The sequence below is a fragment of the Eretmochelys imbricata genome, chromosome 1 (genome assembly GCF_965152235.1).
Source record: "Eretmochelys imbricata isolate rEreImb1 chromosome 1, rEreImb1.hap1, whole genome shotgun sequence".
In the NCBI taxonomy this organism is placed as follows: domain Eukaryota; kingdom Metazoa; phylum Chordata; order Testudines; family Cheloniidae; genus Eretmochelys; species Eretmochelys imbricata.
The window spans coordinates 139,109,596-139,127,737 of record NC_135572.1 but is presented as its reverse complement, the minus strand read 5'-3'; the positions used below and the strand labels follow the sequence as shown (position 1 = coordinate 139,127,737).

The window sequence follows — 18,142 nt, the reverse complement described above, 5'->3', positions numbered from 1 at the left end:
TCTCTCACTTTGGACCACACCAGAGCAGAGCATGCTGGGAGCTGTCGTGCAATTCCCCCGCCCCACCCGCGCGGGGCAGCGGGCGGTGGAGTCTCCGCGCGACTCTGGCGGGAGAACTTCCCGGCGCGCGGGATGCGGCCCCGCACGGGGCAACGCCGCGACGCTGGAGGGCGGGGGGAGCGGCGGGCGCTCAGGCGGAGGCTCCGCGGGGCTCAGGCCCCTGATACCGGCCCGCGAACCCGCAGCGCTGGAGGTGACTGGGCAGGGGGCGCTAGGGGACCTTACAGGCGCGGGTCGGCCGGCCCCCCTCCAGCGGCCGGGGACGGGGTGGGGGTCCTTGCCCGACGGCGCGTGTGAGGGCTGCGCCAAGCCGGCGACCGCCCTTGCGCCCAAGGCCAGAGCAGCGGCTGCGCTCAGGGTACGTGGCCGTCTGGCCCGAGCAGCAGCAGCACCACTTCTCTTCTTTGTGCAAAGTGAGCGCTAGAAGGGGAGAGGAAGGCTGCAGCTGCCCGGACGGGCGGAGCCGAGAGGCGCTGTTGCCAGTGAAAACTGATATTTGTTCTTGAAGTAGAAACATGGGGCCGACCTGCAGCCGAAGCAGCAAAACTTTAATTAAAACTACAATGCAGGGATTTAGGCCAGAGGTGGATGATGCGGGCATAGCTATGGCGCCGTAACCCCCTCGTATAGAGACAACCGACAGCAGCGTCTTTGGTGTAGGATCCCCGCCTCCCCCTGAACGATGGCCCCTACAGTGATCACACTTAGCTAAACGTGTGACGTTGCGCTAATTTAAAGTGCTGCAACTTTTAGTGGGCACTTAAAAGTGATTTAAATTGAGTTTACAGCAGAGTGGACATAAGGACAAGCTAAACTGTTGTACGCTGATTTTAAACTGATGAAAGTTTCCACAGATAGGCTATGTCCACACTGTAGCTTTCTCATTTTTCCATATTATAAAGTAAATCAATTGGAATATAAATACTGTATTTGCATTTCAGTGTATACTATACAGAGCAGTACAAACAAGTCATGGTATGAAATTTTAGCTTATACTGACTTTGCTAGTGCTTTTTATGTAGCCTGTTGCAAAACTATGCAAATATCTAGTTGAACTGATGTACCCCCTGGAAGACCTCTACGTTCCTTAAGGGATACATGTAGCCCTGGTCGAGAATTATGGCTCTAAGCTGAGGGGAGAAAACTCTCCTGTCAACTTAATTACACCACCCCCTGCAAGCTGTAGGTATGTCAGCAGGAGAAGCTCTCCTGCTGACATAGTGCTGTCCACACAGGTGCTAAGGTCAGTGTAACTGACATCACTGGGGGTGTGTGTGTGTGGGGCTTATTTAAATTCCTGAGCAACATAACTTATACTGACCTAAGCTACAGTGTGGACTTAGCCTGTCTGTGGAAACTTTCATCAGTTTAAAATGAGCATACAGCAGTTTAGCTTGTCCTTGTGTCCACTCTGCTGTAAACCCAATTTAAATCACTTTTAAGTGCCCACTAAAAGTTGCAGCACTTTAAATTAGTGCAGCGTCACACCTTTAGTTAAGGTAATACAACTTTACAAGTAGGACAAACGAGTGAAGGTAACAGGCCTCAGCTAAGAATGAATGTGTGACTTACCTTCTGCCTACAAGCAGACATTACTACTTGTTTAGGTGAGCTGTGGCTAACTGAGGATGCTACAATTCCTGCTGAGCAGAATGGCAATTCTAGTACTAATAGAGTACACTGGCCTAATAGATGCAGGAGTTTCAAGTAAGGTAGAAAATACTTCAGCAAGAAGCTCTCAAGAGCCAGCTCTATATAAAGATTTGATTATTGGTGGGAAATTATGCCCCATTCATATGCCCCCCCCCCTTTTTTTTGCCCTGTTTGTATTTGTGTATATTAACTTTCTTTTAAGTATTTTATTTGCTCTTGCTCAAGAGCATCACTTTGAAAACTAAGACTAAGCTAACTCTGCTGTTTGGTTTGCAACACGTATGAAAAATATGTGGCAACACTTCTAAAAGTCACCACATCCCACTGCAATATTTGTGGTTAGGGGGACCTGATTTTCATAGAGAAAAAACTATGACATCTATCACAAGGATGAAGCTATGTAGGGCAATTTTTCTGGGAATGACACTTCAGTATATTTGGCAAGATTAAAAGGCTGCTTTCATCTCAGTCAAACAATCCCCTTCTCTGCTGCTTTGTGCCCCATGATTCATCTAGCCCTCTTGTAAGTAGAGTTGAACTTAGAGATTAGTGGAAAGGAAGACTAATAAGTTGGATGAAGGAGGTAAACATGAATTCTTTGAAAGAGTCATCAATTTCACCACCTCAGGTGGCCAGTCTGGAGGGGGTTATAATTTATTTATTTATTTTAACTGACAAATGCCTGCACAGGCCTTGAAAATATAAACATTGGTGTTTCACAAGGAAATATGCTCACCCTATTCATACTACACAAAATCATATTATGTTACTAAAGGACATAATGTCTAATACAGGGTGGCTGCTTATCTTTGTAGAAGTTATTTGTAGAGGGTAGCATCTACTTAGAAGCATGGGATAAAATCCTAAAGGTATCTGAATGTGTTATAGGGACTCTGTTGTGGAGGGGAGAGAAAAAAGCATGCTCAGATCTCTGAGACAGTAAAGGGACAGAGGCTTCTGTGGTGTGATAGCAGCAGAGGTAAAGATACAAAACAAGTTCTCACTTGTGGCTAGGTGAGAAGGCCTGTGGGAGGCAGAAAGGATCCAAAAGATCCTGACCCTACACTGAAGAGGAGAGGACAGGCAACAGTTTCCCTGCCACAGGAATAGAACACAGTTTGTATGTTAATTTTTACCAGTGTTTATATTACTACTATGCCCTTCTATAAAGCATCTCAGTGCTTACAGCAATATATTAAACATCACTCCTTACCCATGGAATAGGGAAGTATTATCCCTGTTTAACACATGAGGAGACTCAAGTACAGAGAGGGTAAATAACTTCTACTACCAGAGCTAGGAAGAGAAATCCCACATCCAGTCAGGTGCTCTGGCCATCAGATTTTCTCTCCCCAGCTACTTTACACTTGTAAAGATGATCTATGCTGAGAGAAAGTAAGTAGGCTTTGAACTGCTTTCAGTAATGTTAAGGCTTGGGTCCATAAGAAAGCTATTTGTTAGCCTTAATGGCTAATTTAAAGGCTTTTAAAAACTGTTCTGGATAGTCATAAAAAATCATAATCGTGACTTGACTTAATATCAACTTTCTTTCAGACAAAGGGGTCTAGTTCTTCTACCAGTGTATGCACAACTTAACAGTTGGATGGAAAAATAGGCCTCTTCCCCAGCTGGTTCCGAATTTCAATGCTCCAGGTGGGCTCATGCTGCCAGCCCTTCTCTGGAACAGGAAGTTCTCCCTCCATTTTCTGCTGCCACGTCAAGTGTGGGACAGAGCCATGGGGAACCCTCATTTTGTGGTGTGCCAGGGCCCTAGAGTCCATTAATCTGGCCCTGGCACTATGTTAACAAATACACAACAATTAAGAATTGATCTTGCACTCTCCCCCCATACCATAATAAAAATGAACAGGTTCTTTCTGAAGGGGAGGGAATAACCAATCCAACTCTGAACTACGGGGCGGGGAGCCTTTTCCCCTACGGTTGGTGCTTTTATTTTTATTAAAGTAAAAGCTTAACCATGAGACCAATTGCATTGTGTTAGGGTGCCAGAAACAGATTAGTACTTACCAGTGCAGTAGGAGTCTGATGACGCCATTCTAGCAACAGAAACAGAATTTTCCTCAGGCAACAACATATTTAAAAATATATTTTCAACTGCATTGATTTTTACACTTCTGGCACTCTACTTTTTGCTAATGCCAGTGGTAAGGACCAGCAATAATTACTATAAATATTTCTTGGTAATAACTCATGCAAAAGATTAGTGCTTGTGAGGAAGGCTGAGGCAGGCATAATGAGAACAGGAACCATCAGTTTCCACAGTCAGTCATAGGCCTCGTGTACAAAGGCCACCTACCTGCCATACCACATTTCACAGTTCTCTGAAGTGTACAAATTTGAACTAGGATGAGAAAACTACCATTAATATTTCACTTGAAATCATATCTCCAGCAGAAAAAGCTATTCTTGTACCTCCCATTCCACTCTCTTTTTGTAAGCTATTTTCCTTTAAAAATGAGTGTGCCTGCAAAGAGCCTTATTGACAGTACCGGAAACTGAAATGCCGTTTGTGAGTAGGTCTGAGCACATGCAGTATAAATGCAAATTTGCATTTGAAAATTATACCTGAATGGTAATATGCAGTCACAAACTTCTGCTAAGGTGGCCTTTGGATGATGGGTTATGTAACAATAGACTGGGAATAGTCAACTTGGCACTAGATAAACCACCATTTCACTTAACTTGGGTCTAAAAGGTGTTGGGAAGGAAAGAATGATGCGAGAACTTTCAGTCACTATCTATTCAATTCATATAACTGATTTAAACGTGAAAGTCTCCATAACCTCTTATGCATTTCTTAAGTTTACCTTATTTCTTTCTTTCAACCTACACCAGTTTCTCAGACACTTTTGCTTTCCACTGGTAAGAAGTGTCATGGAAAAAGAGCAAAGTTTGTCACAGATTAACAGAAATGCCGAACTGACCAAGTTAGTTAAAGCTTAATGACTTTCAAAGGTTACTGTTTCAGTGAAGAAAAAAAAAATGAACTAAATCTAAAACTATATATTCTCGGCTGCAGCATTAGGTAGAGGTGTTCTCTGAAAACTTAGCTACTCTATGGAGTTGTGGAGCTCTCAGATCTAAGCCAAGTTCTGCAATGCGAAATTATAACAGGAATAGATAAAGATTGAATACTGGAGGAGGACAGTGGGGTGATTCCAGATGGAGCAGAAATCAGTGGGAGTCTTGCTTCAAAATAAAGGAATGTTCTCTCTTGCAATGGTTTGTTTTAACTAGCATTGTATAATGTGCACTTTCTCATTCCTTTTGTGCATTCAAAGTCTGCTAAAATGTCTAGTGTGAGGTTTTAATTAGTAGAAACAATAGCCAATTTAAAAAAACGTATTTAAATCTTGATTTCCTAATTCCATATTTAGGCACCTAAATTAATGGTCTGATTTTCAAAGTACAGGATACCCATCAAATCCCATGGAAATCATTACTTGATACCAGAAAAACAGCCCTGCACATCTTCTAAGAGCCACAAAGCGGAGAGAGTATTGGGGCTGGGATTCCTGCACAACTTGATGTAAATGGAGTTGCTTCAGTAAGTTTTCACACATCATTCAGAGTGTTACGGTTGTATTTAAAACAAGGTACGAAAAAATTCAAGACAACCACCATTTGAAAGCTAGATAATATTTCTTTTACATATAACCACCTAATTGCAAGGCAGTCAGGAAATACTTAGTTAAGGCTTAACACAGATCTTAGTTTTGTCCTTTTGTGATCACCATCTCTGTCCTCGCTTTCATCTAAAAGCCACAGACATCCTTCATTCCAAAGAAAATGACATGTGACTCCTCTAGCTGAAGATCAGACCCTTTTATTGTCCACAGGGCACAGACCAGAGATCATAACTTTTCATATATTACCTTCCACATATTGACCACTCAATTTATACTGCCCTTATACTTTACAGGGTTTTAAATTAACTGTATCAACTCAAGAAAGTGACCTGATGTCTTCGTGGACAGTTCAATGAACACACCGGGAAGCTGCAATCAGAAAAACAAACAAGATGTTAGAACACATAAGGAATGGGATGGAGGGATGGGATGCAGAACACACTATCTGATTATCTAAAGCAATTGTGTGGCCTCCCCCAGAGTACTGGCAGCAATATTGGTCATCCTGTATCAAAAAAGATATTGCAGAATTAGATGGAGTTTAAAGAAGGGTTATGAAAATGATTAGGGGCATGGGAAAACTCTCCTATGAAGAGTGAAGACTGGGACTGTTTAGCTTAGAAAGCTGATAAATTTGAGGGATATGATACAAGTGTATAAAATGATACAGAGAAGGCAGATTGGGAGCTTCTGGTTCCTTGTTTGATAAGAACATAATTAAACTCTGAAACTCGTCAAAGGATGTCGTTGAGGTCACAAACAATATTCAAAAAGGGATTGAACATTTTTATGGACAAGAATATCCAGAATGATATGTTAATGCTAACAAATTTTGGAAGAACTGTTAAACCTCGTGCTTCAGGATCTAAACCAATCTAACTATTAGTGATTAGGGAGACACCTAATCTGGGAAGCAGATTATACCACATCTGCGTAATTTAAGATTTTTATTGCATCTTCTTCTGAAGAGCTGGCCACTGTTGGAGACAGGATGCTAGGCTAGATGGACCAGAAATCTGATCCAGTTCCAATATTATTAATGCTTTGCATCAGTGCTTCACCCCACTATATGACTGATAATCAGCTCTCTCTCATTCACTTTTCTAGTATTACCTAGACTCCACTTTCCAGCTACAGAGGTAAATCAATTTTTTCCACATCCACTCCAAATGTATATATAACAGGGTCTTCTCCCCCACTCCTAATAATAAATAATGCTCAACATCCACATCTATATTTGATGGACCTGAAAGTCTTGTTATACCTCATATAGGCTGGATGCCAGTTATGATTTTATAAAAAAAGACAAAACTGCTGTTTGAAATTTAAATGGTAGGTGTGTCAGTTATGAATTGACATGTGGCCCGCATAAGAAAACTCATCAGATGCAAGTTTCTAAACATTTCCAATGGATAAGAAGATAAAGAAGTGTGGGTGGATAGGAATCAGTTCAGGTGAGGGCAATCTTTTGCATTAAAAGAAAGGAAAAAATCTCAGATTTGTCTAACAGATGGAATGTTAAGTAAATTAGGCTCAGTTGCCCTTTTCAGGGAGCAAATAAAAGTCAAGATAGGAAACTTATCCAGCTGTAAAAACTGAGTTTGGGAGTAAGAGAACCCTGATTTAAGAATGCAGCTGGGGACAATGTATGACTACAGAGCTTTGGTTTGGAACATGCATCCAGACGCTCACACACAAGGTTGATTCTTAAACTAACTTATTTTAAGCTTACATCAAGATATTTTCTCTAATTTTGTATATAACCTGTTGATTAAACTGTATCTTTTTTCTGCTTCCCCCTCCTTTGTGAGGAATACTTTATCTAAAACAGAAATAAGATACTACTAAGGGGAAAGAGTTAAACATGGCCCCCCAAAATAAGTGCAAAGACTCATTGGGGGGATATTCCATGGTCCTGTGAAACCCCAAATTAGTAAATGTGAATGTTTAAAATCAGTTATTTTGGGAATAGGTAAAACAAGTTGTTTTTCCCTCTACTGAAAGATCTACTAAATTGCATCCTGCAGCCAGCTGTTCAGATAGTGATCATCAGAACAACGAAGGCCTTTTTTCAGAGTAGCAGCCGTGTTAGTCTGTATTTGCAAAAAGAAAAGGAGTACTTGTGGCACCTTAGAGACTAACCAATTTAGTTAGGAAGACATTCTTTCACATGGCTAGTAATAAATTTCTCCCACCACTGAAGGCAACATAGAGGGGACAGAGTTAATAGCATAAAAAATGGTTACTTGCTTCTCATAACTGTTCTTCGAGATGTGTTGTTCATGTGCATTCCAATCAAGTGTGTGCATGAACATGAACAAGCACTCAAAGAACCACCATAATTATTTGCAAACTCTTTTGCACTTAGTAGTTGAAGGAAGTCTATTTTCCAGTGTTTGTTTTAAACCTTAATTAAATTTCCTTACTTCCATGGTTTATCTTTTGTACTAATTTTCTGTTAAATTAATATATTTATTTACAGTCTGTACTTTGTTTGGAAATTTAGTTTGCTTCAGTGCTGATGAATGCATGTACAGAAAACAGTTCACCTGTTTCTAATTTTCCTCTGCCTACCTCAGTATTGTCACAATCTTTTCAATAGCAATAACTTCATGAGATGAAGCAGGGAATTAATTTTTCAGAAGAGTTTCTATACATAATCTCTCTGAATTAAAAATGATGAATATATTTAAAGAGGATATTTTTCTTAGTTGCTCCTCCATTTGCAACAGTGTTCAGTTAAAGCTAACAATGAGCTTGCATGATGATTTCTGTATATGAAAAGCAAAGACCAATAAATCTTGGGCTACACTGCAAAGATAAGCAGTTACATAGCACTCAGTTTTAATTTCCATTATTTTACAAAAATTACATTAGTCTTACCTTCCGTGTAGTAATTTTTAAAGAAGTTACATGTATCTCAATCTTTTAATAAAGTTCAAAGAAAATGTAGCAACAATTAGCTCATCATCTGGTGATAGCCTTATTTCAAAATCGCTTTATACATTTTTACCAGTTAGTTTAAAAAATGTGAACTTGTGTTTTATATCTTAAACAGGAAAGTCATTTGTGTTTAAAACTAAATGTTTCATGACCAAAATATCACCCATTACTGGGTAATCATTATTACTGTTCACTTACTGGGAGTACAGCTATTGTAGTACAGTTATCAGCCAGTCACTCCCCGTGCTATATATTGTAAAGATCAGTTCAGATAGTATACCTGTCTTCCCATTGAAGTTAAACCCAGGTCCAATTTTTGAAGCTCTTACATCTTATCCGTGTTTTTTTCCAGGTTGTAATTCTACAGCTGGAATCTAGATACTTGTATGAAATCAGGGTCTGCAGTTTTTGCATGCTCCGACTCCTACTGAAGTCCATTCACTTGTGCATAACGGTCATGAGGGAGAAGTCAACAACAGTTGAGGGCTCAACAGTTCAAGGATCCAGCACACAGTCAGACCATAGATGCTGGTACAATTTATGCAGTGTTATTCTGCGAGTCCATGGGGCTAAAGTTGTTATGCAGTGGTATTTTTACTACAAAAAAAAGCAGCTTTATGATCTTATGTAAGTGACAAAGCAAAGAAAAAAAAGATAGGCTAGCTTTCAGTCTGAGTTGTCAGTTAAAGACATTCTTACAGCTAAACTGTATGTGTTTAAATCTCCTATGCCTCTGAAGATAAATTTAGGGGAATATTTTGTTTGGAAAATTATTTTGTATTTAAAGCATTTGTAAACCCTTCCCCCCCAAGATTTAACACTAGATCAGGAGCACAGAACAGCTTTATTAGTTAAATATAGTGTTTGGCTGTACAAAATGCATAGGGAAATTAAAATTTAATCAGAAAAATGTTAGTTTCACTGGACACCTTGTGCTAAAATAAATTATATGTAGGTAACTATATCCATACATTTCTCAAAGGTTAATGCCCAATGTAGCAACTTTAACTCCCTCTGAGAAAACTAGCAATTTTATATATTTTGGTTTCTTTTTCTTGATGGTTTTAGGTATCTTGGGTCTCCAGATTGCTGTCTATTGTATTTATATTCATTTCCAAATTTGTGTTGTTTTCTTACAGATGTTTGAATCCAGCAGTCTAAAAAAAACCAAAGAAGTTGTAGGTAATTTAAGAATTAATGCCTACACACTTTTTTGTGCATATAAAATACAGTGCAGTACACTTTACATCTATATAATGAGTTAATGCTCAATGGAAGTAGTAATTTTTGAAGTTTAATTTCCAAGGCCCCCATCCTGCAAAGGGTGGCCTGGAGGTAGACACTTGGGCCAACACAGTGCTCCACTGAAGTCCGTGAAGGTCTACATGAGTGGAGGTGTGTACTTACATACATTTGTTTACAAAATCAGAGCCTTAGTGCTTTTCCTCCTACCAAACGTAACCAGCTAGATATGCTATACACTAGTGACTTGGCACGTTGATCCTTTTAAATGGAAGACATTGAATGTTCCATAAAAAAAACAGAGGAGCATCCGAAACAACTTTTGCTTCAGTCTTCCATGTTAAAATCAACTAAGCAGATTTTACAATATTACCAGATTTTTTTTTTGCCAGTGGGCAAAGACCTTATATATCAGATTTCAGTCAGATAATGATCTTTGTTAGTTTATATACTCCCAGAAAATATGTTTTTTTAATTATAAAAACCACTTGTTGTACTTTATAGTGAGAAGCAGTAACTTTCCATGAGAGTTGGGCACCCAATTGGCATTTGAGCCCTTGGAAATCTCCCCCACTGTTATAGTCACATAGGAACAAACTGAATAATGGAAGTATGATGGTGCATTTTAGACAGTCAGAGTATTCATCTGTAAGCAGTTATATATTTGCCAAACAAATAGAATTTATATACATCAATACAAATATTAAGCCTTGACAAATTCACAAAAGCAATTAATTCAGATTTAAAGTTCCCTTTTTGCCCTTTAATTCATCCCTGCCTACAAAAGGTCTGTAAAGAATATCTTCCATGATACTACATGACCTCTGATATAATCAGTAAAATAGAGGGGGAGCATGAATTATGGATTAAATGACCCTTAAAGATGAACCTGTAACATTAAAATTGAAGTTGTGCAAAAGGGAGAAAAATTGTGAGAGAAACAGTGCATACGGAAATACAGACCTTATCTAAATGTTAATTATTTTTATTTCTTAAAGGTATCACTTTAGTAGGTTTTAAAGTAACTTCTCTACTGAGTGAAAAATCCAGAGGGATAAGCTGTTTGATTTATGTCCCAGTTGCTAAATATAAAGTTTACTGGAAGTTGTTGTCTTTGTGAAAAGAATGACAGTGCTTGTTCTGCTCATTTTTAATGTTGCTGATGGATGAGTGTTGAGTGGTTGGTTGTTGCTAGGATCTTTTCAGTGTTATTTCTGTAATATTTTTGGTTTGAACTTCCCCAAAATTGGTAACATAATGTCATGAAGATTTTTTCACCCAGACAAAGGCACCTCAAGCTTCCTCAAAAGTGGCCTTACATTCTGCATTTTTGGAGGGTCACAAGCTTATAGTCCTCTGTGGTATGCAAACACCAGATATTTTAAAATTTCTGGCTCAAGTGGGACCTTTCTTAGTTGACACTAGTGAATGATGACTTAATTTAAACCTGATTGGACCAAGCTGCATGGTTCCAAAACAAGCCTTACACCTGATTTGTCTGAAGGCCTTGGGGAGGGAGGCACTGCAAGGTGGAGTGAACGAAGCTTGCAAACCATAATCATTCAAGAGTAAGGCCTGAGAAGCTTTGCTTTTCTTGTCAACAAACTACCTGAGGGAAGACTAATATTCCAGTGTCCTTAAGACCGATCACCTGGGGAAAAGGAAGTCACATCAACAACAACTAGGGCATTTCACCCTTTGACCAGTCTCTCCCTGCTCCTGAAGGAGGCCCACTAGCAAGAACTACTGTGCCAGTGGAACATCACTGTCTGGCTCTTTGCAGTTCCAGCTCCTGCTCTGCAAGAGCCCAGAACCTGATGAGAACTAAAGAGCACGCTGACCTATTGTTATCTTAAGGATCTTGTTTCCCCCTTTTTTTTATTTTTGTCCTTTGTTATCATTAGTCAAGAGACATGCCTGCCTTTTTATTCTGTAATTTTAGGGTGTGAAAGCATGGTGTATATGAAAACTTGTAGCGCAGGGATCAGCAACCTTTGGCACACGGCCCGTCAGGGAAATCCGCTGGCGGGCTGGGACAGTTTGTTTACTTGCAGCATCTGCAGGTTTGGCTGATCGCAGCTCCAACTGGCCACAGTTCACTGTTCCAGGCCAATGGAGGCTGCAGGAAGTGGCGGCCAGCATATCCCTCAGCCCGTGCCGCTTCCCTCAGCCCCCATTGGCCTGGAACGGTGAACTGCGGCCAGTGGGAGCTGCGATGGGCTGAACCTGCGGACGCTGCTGGTAAACAAACTGTCCCCAGCTCGCCAGCGGATTTCTGTGATGGGCCACATGCCAAAGGTTGCCGATCCCTGCTATAGTGTCTACACAGGGAAAGGGCTAGAAAGTAAGTTCCCCTGATGTAAACAGCAGTAAACATACACTCTCAAGTATACTCATTAAAGCGTACCATAAGTATTTAAAAGTCCTAAGTAACTTTAAGTCGTCAGTTGTAAACTGAAACATTTGATGTCCATGAATGTGAAAGCACCTGTATTTCTTCTTTATAGCCTCTTAAATGCAGCAATAGCTAAGAATCTAGGTGGGAAGCCACACACTGTACATTAATCAAGCTGCTGTAAATAGAAGCACCTGTGGTTACTGACACCAAAGGCACTAAGTGTTCAACCTTTATGAATCCACTTAATTTGAGCTTCACTCTAATATACTGAACAAACTGGTTTTGATGCATGATCACAAGGAAGTCATGCACTTTGTTCTTACAGATGTGGAGTTGCCAAGTGTAACTTGTGTAATGTTAGTCAATGGGTACATTTTATTGATAAATCTAACTCTGGCACATCAGGATTCTGAATTCTACCGAACTATGCAACTGATTTTCAGATGTGAGAACTGACAAACAGCCAGGCAGGAATTCAAAACCAATGATTAAAGAAGGGGCTATCTGGTACAATAAATTCACTTTGTTCTATATTTTTCTATCTGTTCTTATGTTCCCCATTTCCATGGTATCTAAGCATCTACAAACACCAACAAATTTATCCTTCCAACATTCTTATATTATTCCCATTTTACACATGGGGAAATGACACACACACACTAACAAATGTTACAGTTGGGGATATAAAGCACAGAGATTTGGGGCTCCAAATCAGCAAGGCATTTAAGATCATGCTTAAGTGATTTTCTGAATCAGGTAAGCCAGTTAGGTCCTATGCAGAAAAAACAGAAGTATCCAATAAGTATCTCTGTTCTGTACTTGGAAAGAGGCAGACTCATTTATTCCTACAGTCAGAAGGAAATATATTCTAATCCATAAGTAACCAGGAAGGATATTAAACAGCAATTATTAAAATTAAACAGCACCAGATAACTTGCACCGGAGTGTCATAAAATAATTGGCCAAGGAACTCTCTGAAATATTAGTGTCGATTTTTAATGAGTCTTAGAACAAAAAGTCATGGAATTAACATGACACTTGGTTGCCACCATCATCATTCACTCTGTGTGTTCTGTCCTTTTCCACCCTGTGCCTGTCCAGTCTATTTAGATTGTAAACTCTTTGCTTCTCTCTATTCATATGGTACCTAGGACAATGAAGCCCCATTCTTGGTTGGTCCATGAAATAAACATGATTAACAACAAGAAAAAGAACAGGAAAAGTTTCAGAGAACTGCCAAAAAGCTAAGGTTATGCCACTATTTAAAAAGGGTAAATGGGATGACCCAGGTAACCGCAGGCCAGTTGATCCAATATCAATCCCAGGCAAAAACATGGTAAAGATGATATGTAACTCAGTCAGTAAAGCATTAAAGAATGGTAGCAGAATTAACGCCAGTCAACACTGTTTAATGGAAAATTGGTCTTGTAAAACAAACTGCTGCTTATCAGGGTGTTCTTTTAAAGCCCGTTTTATAATATCCGTTGGAGTAAGGCAAGGAAAGGATTAGCCACTACACAAGAACTGACTGAAATCTATGGAAGATTTGAAATTGGCTCTGAAGCTGTGGTTCATACTTTAGATAATAATTGTTTCAGTAGCAAAATCTTTAACCTGCTCCCAGTTATAGATTTGATTTGGGTAAAATTCTTTAAATTAGGGTTTATAAGTAAGGCATGGGTATTTTAATTAACAGTCACGGACAGGACGTGGGCAATGAACAATAAATCATGGATTTATTGAGAAGCCTGAGCCCTTCCACTGCCTGGGGCTGAAGCCTAAACTCTGATGCCAACCAGGGCTCAATTATTGGAATTTTTAAGAAGTCACAGAGGTCTTGTAAAATTACAGAATCCGTGACCTCCGTGACAGATTCATAGCCTTATTTATAAGAGATCTCCTGAGATCCCTTCTTAGAATGTATAAGGATAATTTGTTGTATTAATCTGATGATTTAATTTTAAAATGTAATTGCAATCCAGTATTGAGACTAATTTGTTGATTTATTGATCTGATAGTTGTATTGCTTTCCTCTTAATTTAGTTTAATATTAACAATATTCTGGCTTTGGTTGTATGTTTCCTTGATTTTGTTTAATAATTTTTTAGAACATTTATAAAACTGATATTAAAGCACATTTTTTTCAATAAGCAACATAGATCCAGAACATTTGAGGACCTAAAAGCCTGCCCATCTCTCCCGAATTAGCTGTTTGTTCTCTCACAGTCAACTTAATCCCATTTCTCACTGAAAAATTTTTATCTGTTACTGTTATTATTCTGTCTCAGAGCAAAAATATTCCTCTGTTTTTTTTCTGTTTACTTTGTGCATTTGACAGCAATTTTTGCATAGTCAGTACTTTGTGTATTCACTATCTTCCTAGTAATCTTGCAGGCCCCAATCCTGCAAGGAGCAATCTACACAGGAAATGGGAGGCAGATAATTTTTTTCCCCATTAGCTGGTTTTTCTGCTAAAATAATCAGCATATAATTAATGCTGATATTTAAATTGTTTTTAGGACACAGAGGTAACATCCCATTGAGATGAATGGGGAGTTCACACCTCTGAGTTAATATTAGGACAAAAACACTATACCAATTTATGCTTTGCAAAAAAAAACCTTTGAAAATGTGAACACACAAGGACTAGAAACAATTTAAAAATGAATTATTAGATTTTGGAACAATTCTGCAGAGCAAGGAGTGGATTCCAGGATGCTGGAATATACTGGGGCCTGTTCATGTTACAGCCTGGTTAGTCAGTGCATTCAGTACATACTGTATTTCTGGGCTCAACTCAGTTTTCATGTTAGATTTGTAATATACCCTTCTAGAAAAGTGTTTTCCTCTAGCGAGTTTGTTATGTTAATGCGGTTCTTTGTATTTAAGAGGTCACTGTCTTCCTTATTTTTTGAAATAACTTTTATCAAAGTTGTTAGTAATTTAGAAATTTAGGCCCCAGGCTGAAAACATTTATGCATGTGCATAACCCGACTGAAATCAGTCAGACTACTTACTCAGATGTAGAGCTGAGCAAATAATTAATATTTTAGTCATATTCCCAAAACTTTTTTTCAGTTTTTTTCCAGCCAAAATGATTTGCTGAATTCAACCAAAATTCATGAATAGTTACCCAGTCCTGAAAATTTTGCTGAAAAAATTTCACCACTTCAACTCACATACATGTTTGAAGGAACAGAGCCTTGAAGTTTACATTTTGCAATCACATTTCTCCTTTTATACAACTTTTTAGGTTGGAATCTATGAAAATGCAAGCTTTTTGATGGCATTTTAGTTGTTATATTCCCATATATCAGCATGGTTCACCTATTTTTGTACAGCTTTGAAAGGCCATGTGACAGTTTTTACCTTCATAGATAAGAATATTAAATGTAATGAAGTTATGTTAACTGTATTATGTAAATATAAAGAAAACATTAGAACTCTGACAGTAGAATTAAAACAATTTTTAAAAAAGGTACTGTTCATGCCCCATGAAATTTTGGCCATCTTCCATCCAAGTCCCTCTACTTCTTCTTTAAATCTAGTCTGCCACTTGCATTTTCTGATTTCCCTCAATCTGGATTTCACTCTGCATCTACTATTTACCACCTTGCAAACCCAAGGTCAGATCTACTTCACCCTCTATCTGGACCACAAAAAGCTCCCCATTTCTGATTCTGCAAATCTAGATTTCCACTGTCAACTTACCTCCCATTAACAGAAATATCTTTGGGGGAGCCGCTGAGAGTCAGATCTTCATAATTGCAGGACAGGAAAACACGGGTCATCAGGTCTTCTCTATAATCTGCAGGATCACCTGGGAAAGCAATGCTATCAACCGAAAAATAATGTGAGTCTGAACCCAGCATTCTGATAGCAGTAGCAGAATCTTAACAGGATGAGCCCAGGCCAGGTCCCCATTACTAGTGGTGTGATATTCTAGTCTCAGTCTTCCGTTTGGGAAGGGCTCCATGAATCAAATCCCACACCCTACTCGACTTAAAAATTTAAAACTTAATGACAAAATGTAAGCTATCGGAGAATTCTGGAGTTACCCGTGGCATGAATGTTTAAGAAAAGGCAGCATAATACCACATTTTAAAAGACAAGACACCTTGTACAACAGTTACTTTCAAAGTAGGCAACAAATTGAATATTATTTTCTTATTTATGTAAACAGGATACTGGGTTTAAGAGAAAAACCATAATTGACACACAAGTGCCTAGCAATAGGAAAGAATCTGGAACCTCAGTTCTTAAAAAGAAACTTCTTTCAGGGGGTCCTAATCATTAAATGTAATCAGCAAGAAAGTAAAGTACATTTTGGAAATCTGCAGAAGGTTTGAAGTATCCAACCATGATCAGTCATATTCCAATAGTCACACTAAAAAAAAGTAAATTTTATAAATATCTACAGTATTTAATAAAGTTGTCCAAATCAAGACACTTGTCTACATATTTAAGTTCAGCACTTAAAATAAAGAAAAAGTGAATAAGTACTGTACAAATATTTAATTTGTTCTCATCCAGAAAACAGAATTAAGTTCTTCTCTTTTAAAGTCTTTGCAATTCTCTCAGTGACATGAAATTTAGTTATCCATTGAAGACACAAGACTATCAAACCATTTCTGTCTGTGGGGAAAGGAGATACTGTAACACGATGGTTTAAAGAAACATGTTAGATCAAGGCAAGTAAGAATTATTTTCTTATTATTTAACCATTTAAATGTTAAGTGACTTGTACCCCATCACTATAAATTGGTGCTTCTTTTAGAGTCTGGATTAGTAAAGGTTTTTAAAAAACAAACTGGTATCAGGAAACTATTCTCGTAAGATTTCCTGTAAATTCTTTGGCGCCATATGCTCTTAGGAAGTAAAGTATAAAGGAAAGCTAATGGTTACAAGTAACTTAATAAATGGTACACAGATAAATATCATACAGAGATTAAAAAGCAAACATGATGAAATGCAGTTACTTGCATGCATAAAGGTAGTCACAACATCCCATTTTTACCTCACCGTAGAAGACTGTAGACTAAAACTTCAGATTTTCTTAGATTTACAAGTATTCTACTACATCCTAGTAGCACTTCTTGGCCCTCTAAAGAAAGAGTACAAACTAAACATATTAAAATAAAATACCAGTAATTTCATATGACAATGTTATCACTTTTGATTATTACATATCACCTGCAATCATATTTTAAGAAGAGTGATCACGTTCATAAACTGTTCATACAAAGAACAGCAAGGCTGGCTGTACCATCCCTATATGGAATTTTAATGATTTTAAGTTAGTGTCTCTCGAAGATATTTTGGAAGCAAGTATGAAAGCAGATATTCATGTCAGTTTTCAGAAATTGTTTATGGGTTGCAGTGATTTCAGGAAAATGGTTAATTTTCTTCCTGCAGCATTTCCTCTATTTCCTTGTCCCAGTTATCATCACGTTTTTCTGATTCTGTCACCACTTCATACTCTTGAAGCTCTTGCTGTAATTCCTTCTCCCAATCAGCAGTCTCTTCTACAAGGAAGATAAATGATATGTAATACCTACTTTGACGGTACAGAATGTTGTTTATGTATAACTAGATTATTTTCATTGAGGCTACCTGTCTTGCATTCCAGAGTTCTGGAAGCTCAAGAATTTCATCTTTGGAACAACTGTGGATGAAAAACTAATATACAGAGGACTGTCCCCAGAATATATTATTATAAAGTATTGATGTAATAACAATGGACAAATATTTATTATATTTGATGTTTTTTCCACCTCAGTGTAACCCAAAATGTCTACCTGTACCAAAGACAAGCTGATTTTTCAAACTATAAACAGTGTGAATTCAAGTCTCTCTCTCTGCTGTCAACCCCTCCCCACCTTTTCTTACAGAAAAAGAAATAAAAAGAGCTATGCTACATGAAAACTGCTACACACCTTACAGTTAATGATGATCCATTATCAAGTGTTACCAGCTTGTGGAATTCATTGGTTTCAAAGATAAAAATTCAATACTATGGGTAATTGAAGGAGGGATGGACAATTTTATTTCCACTAAGATACGTAGCTAGGCAAGCTAATATAATAAGGGATAAAAATAATGAACTTGCATACTTCAGGGCAAAAGAGGAGTCAGAAGGCATTCCTGTGTTGCCACCCTTCCTTCAAATTGACGAGGTCAGTAATGAGAAGGTGGC

The 18,142-nt window shown here is 38.4% G+C and overlaps 1 protein-coding gene and 1 long non-coding RNA gene across 9 annotated transcripts in view; one reads left to right on the top strand and one right to left on the bottom strand.

Moving 5' to 3' along the window:
* Positions 1–61: 61 nt before the first annotated feature.
* On the top strand, positions 62–17,871 carry LOC144264549 (uncharacterized). 8 transcript variants are annotated; one of them, XR_013346067.1, is made up of 4 exons: positions 62–253; positions 5,147–5,281; positions 8,659–8,933; positions 16,528–17,871. It is a non-coding gene; the product is annotated as an uncharacterized LOC144264549 (long non-coding RNA). The 8 variants fall into 8 exon arrangements; XR_013346070.1 differs by having other exon boundaries at positions 5,142–5,281; XR_013346069.1 differs by having other exon boundaries at positions 2,728–5,281.
* The window catches only part of SYAP1 (synapse associated protein 1), a 34,990-nt gene continuing 33,294 nt past the window's right edge, over positions 16,447–18,142 (bottom strand). Inside the window, exon 9 of the mRNA XM_077816277.1 lies at positions 16,447–17,471. Coding sequence (XP_077672403.1) covers positions 17,344–17,471 — 128 coding nt within the window. The 3' untranslated portion in view covers positions 16,447–17,343. The remainder of the gene's footprint in view (positions 17,472–18,142) is intronic.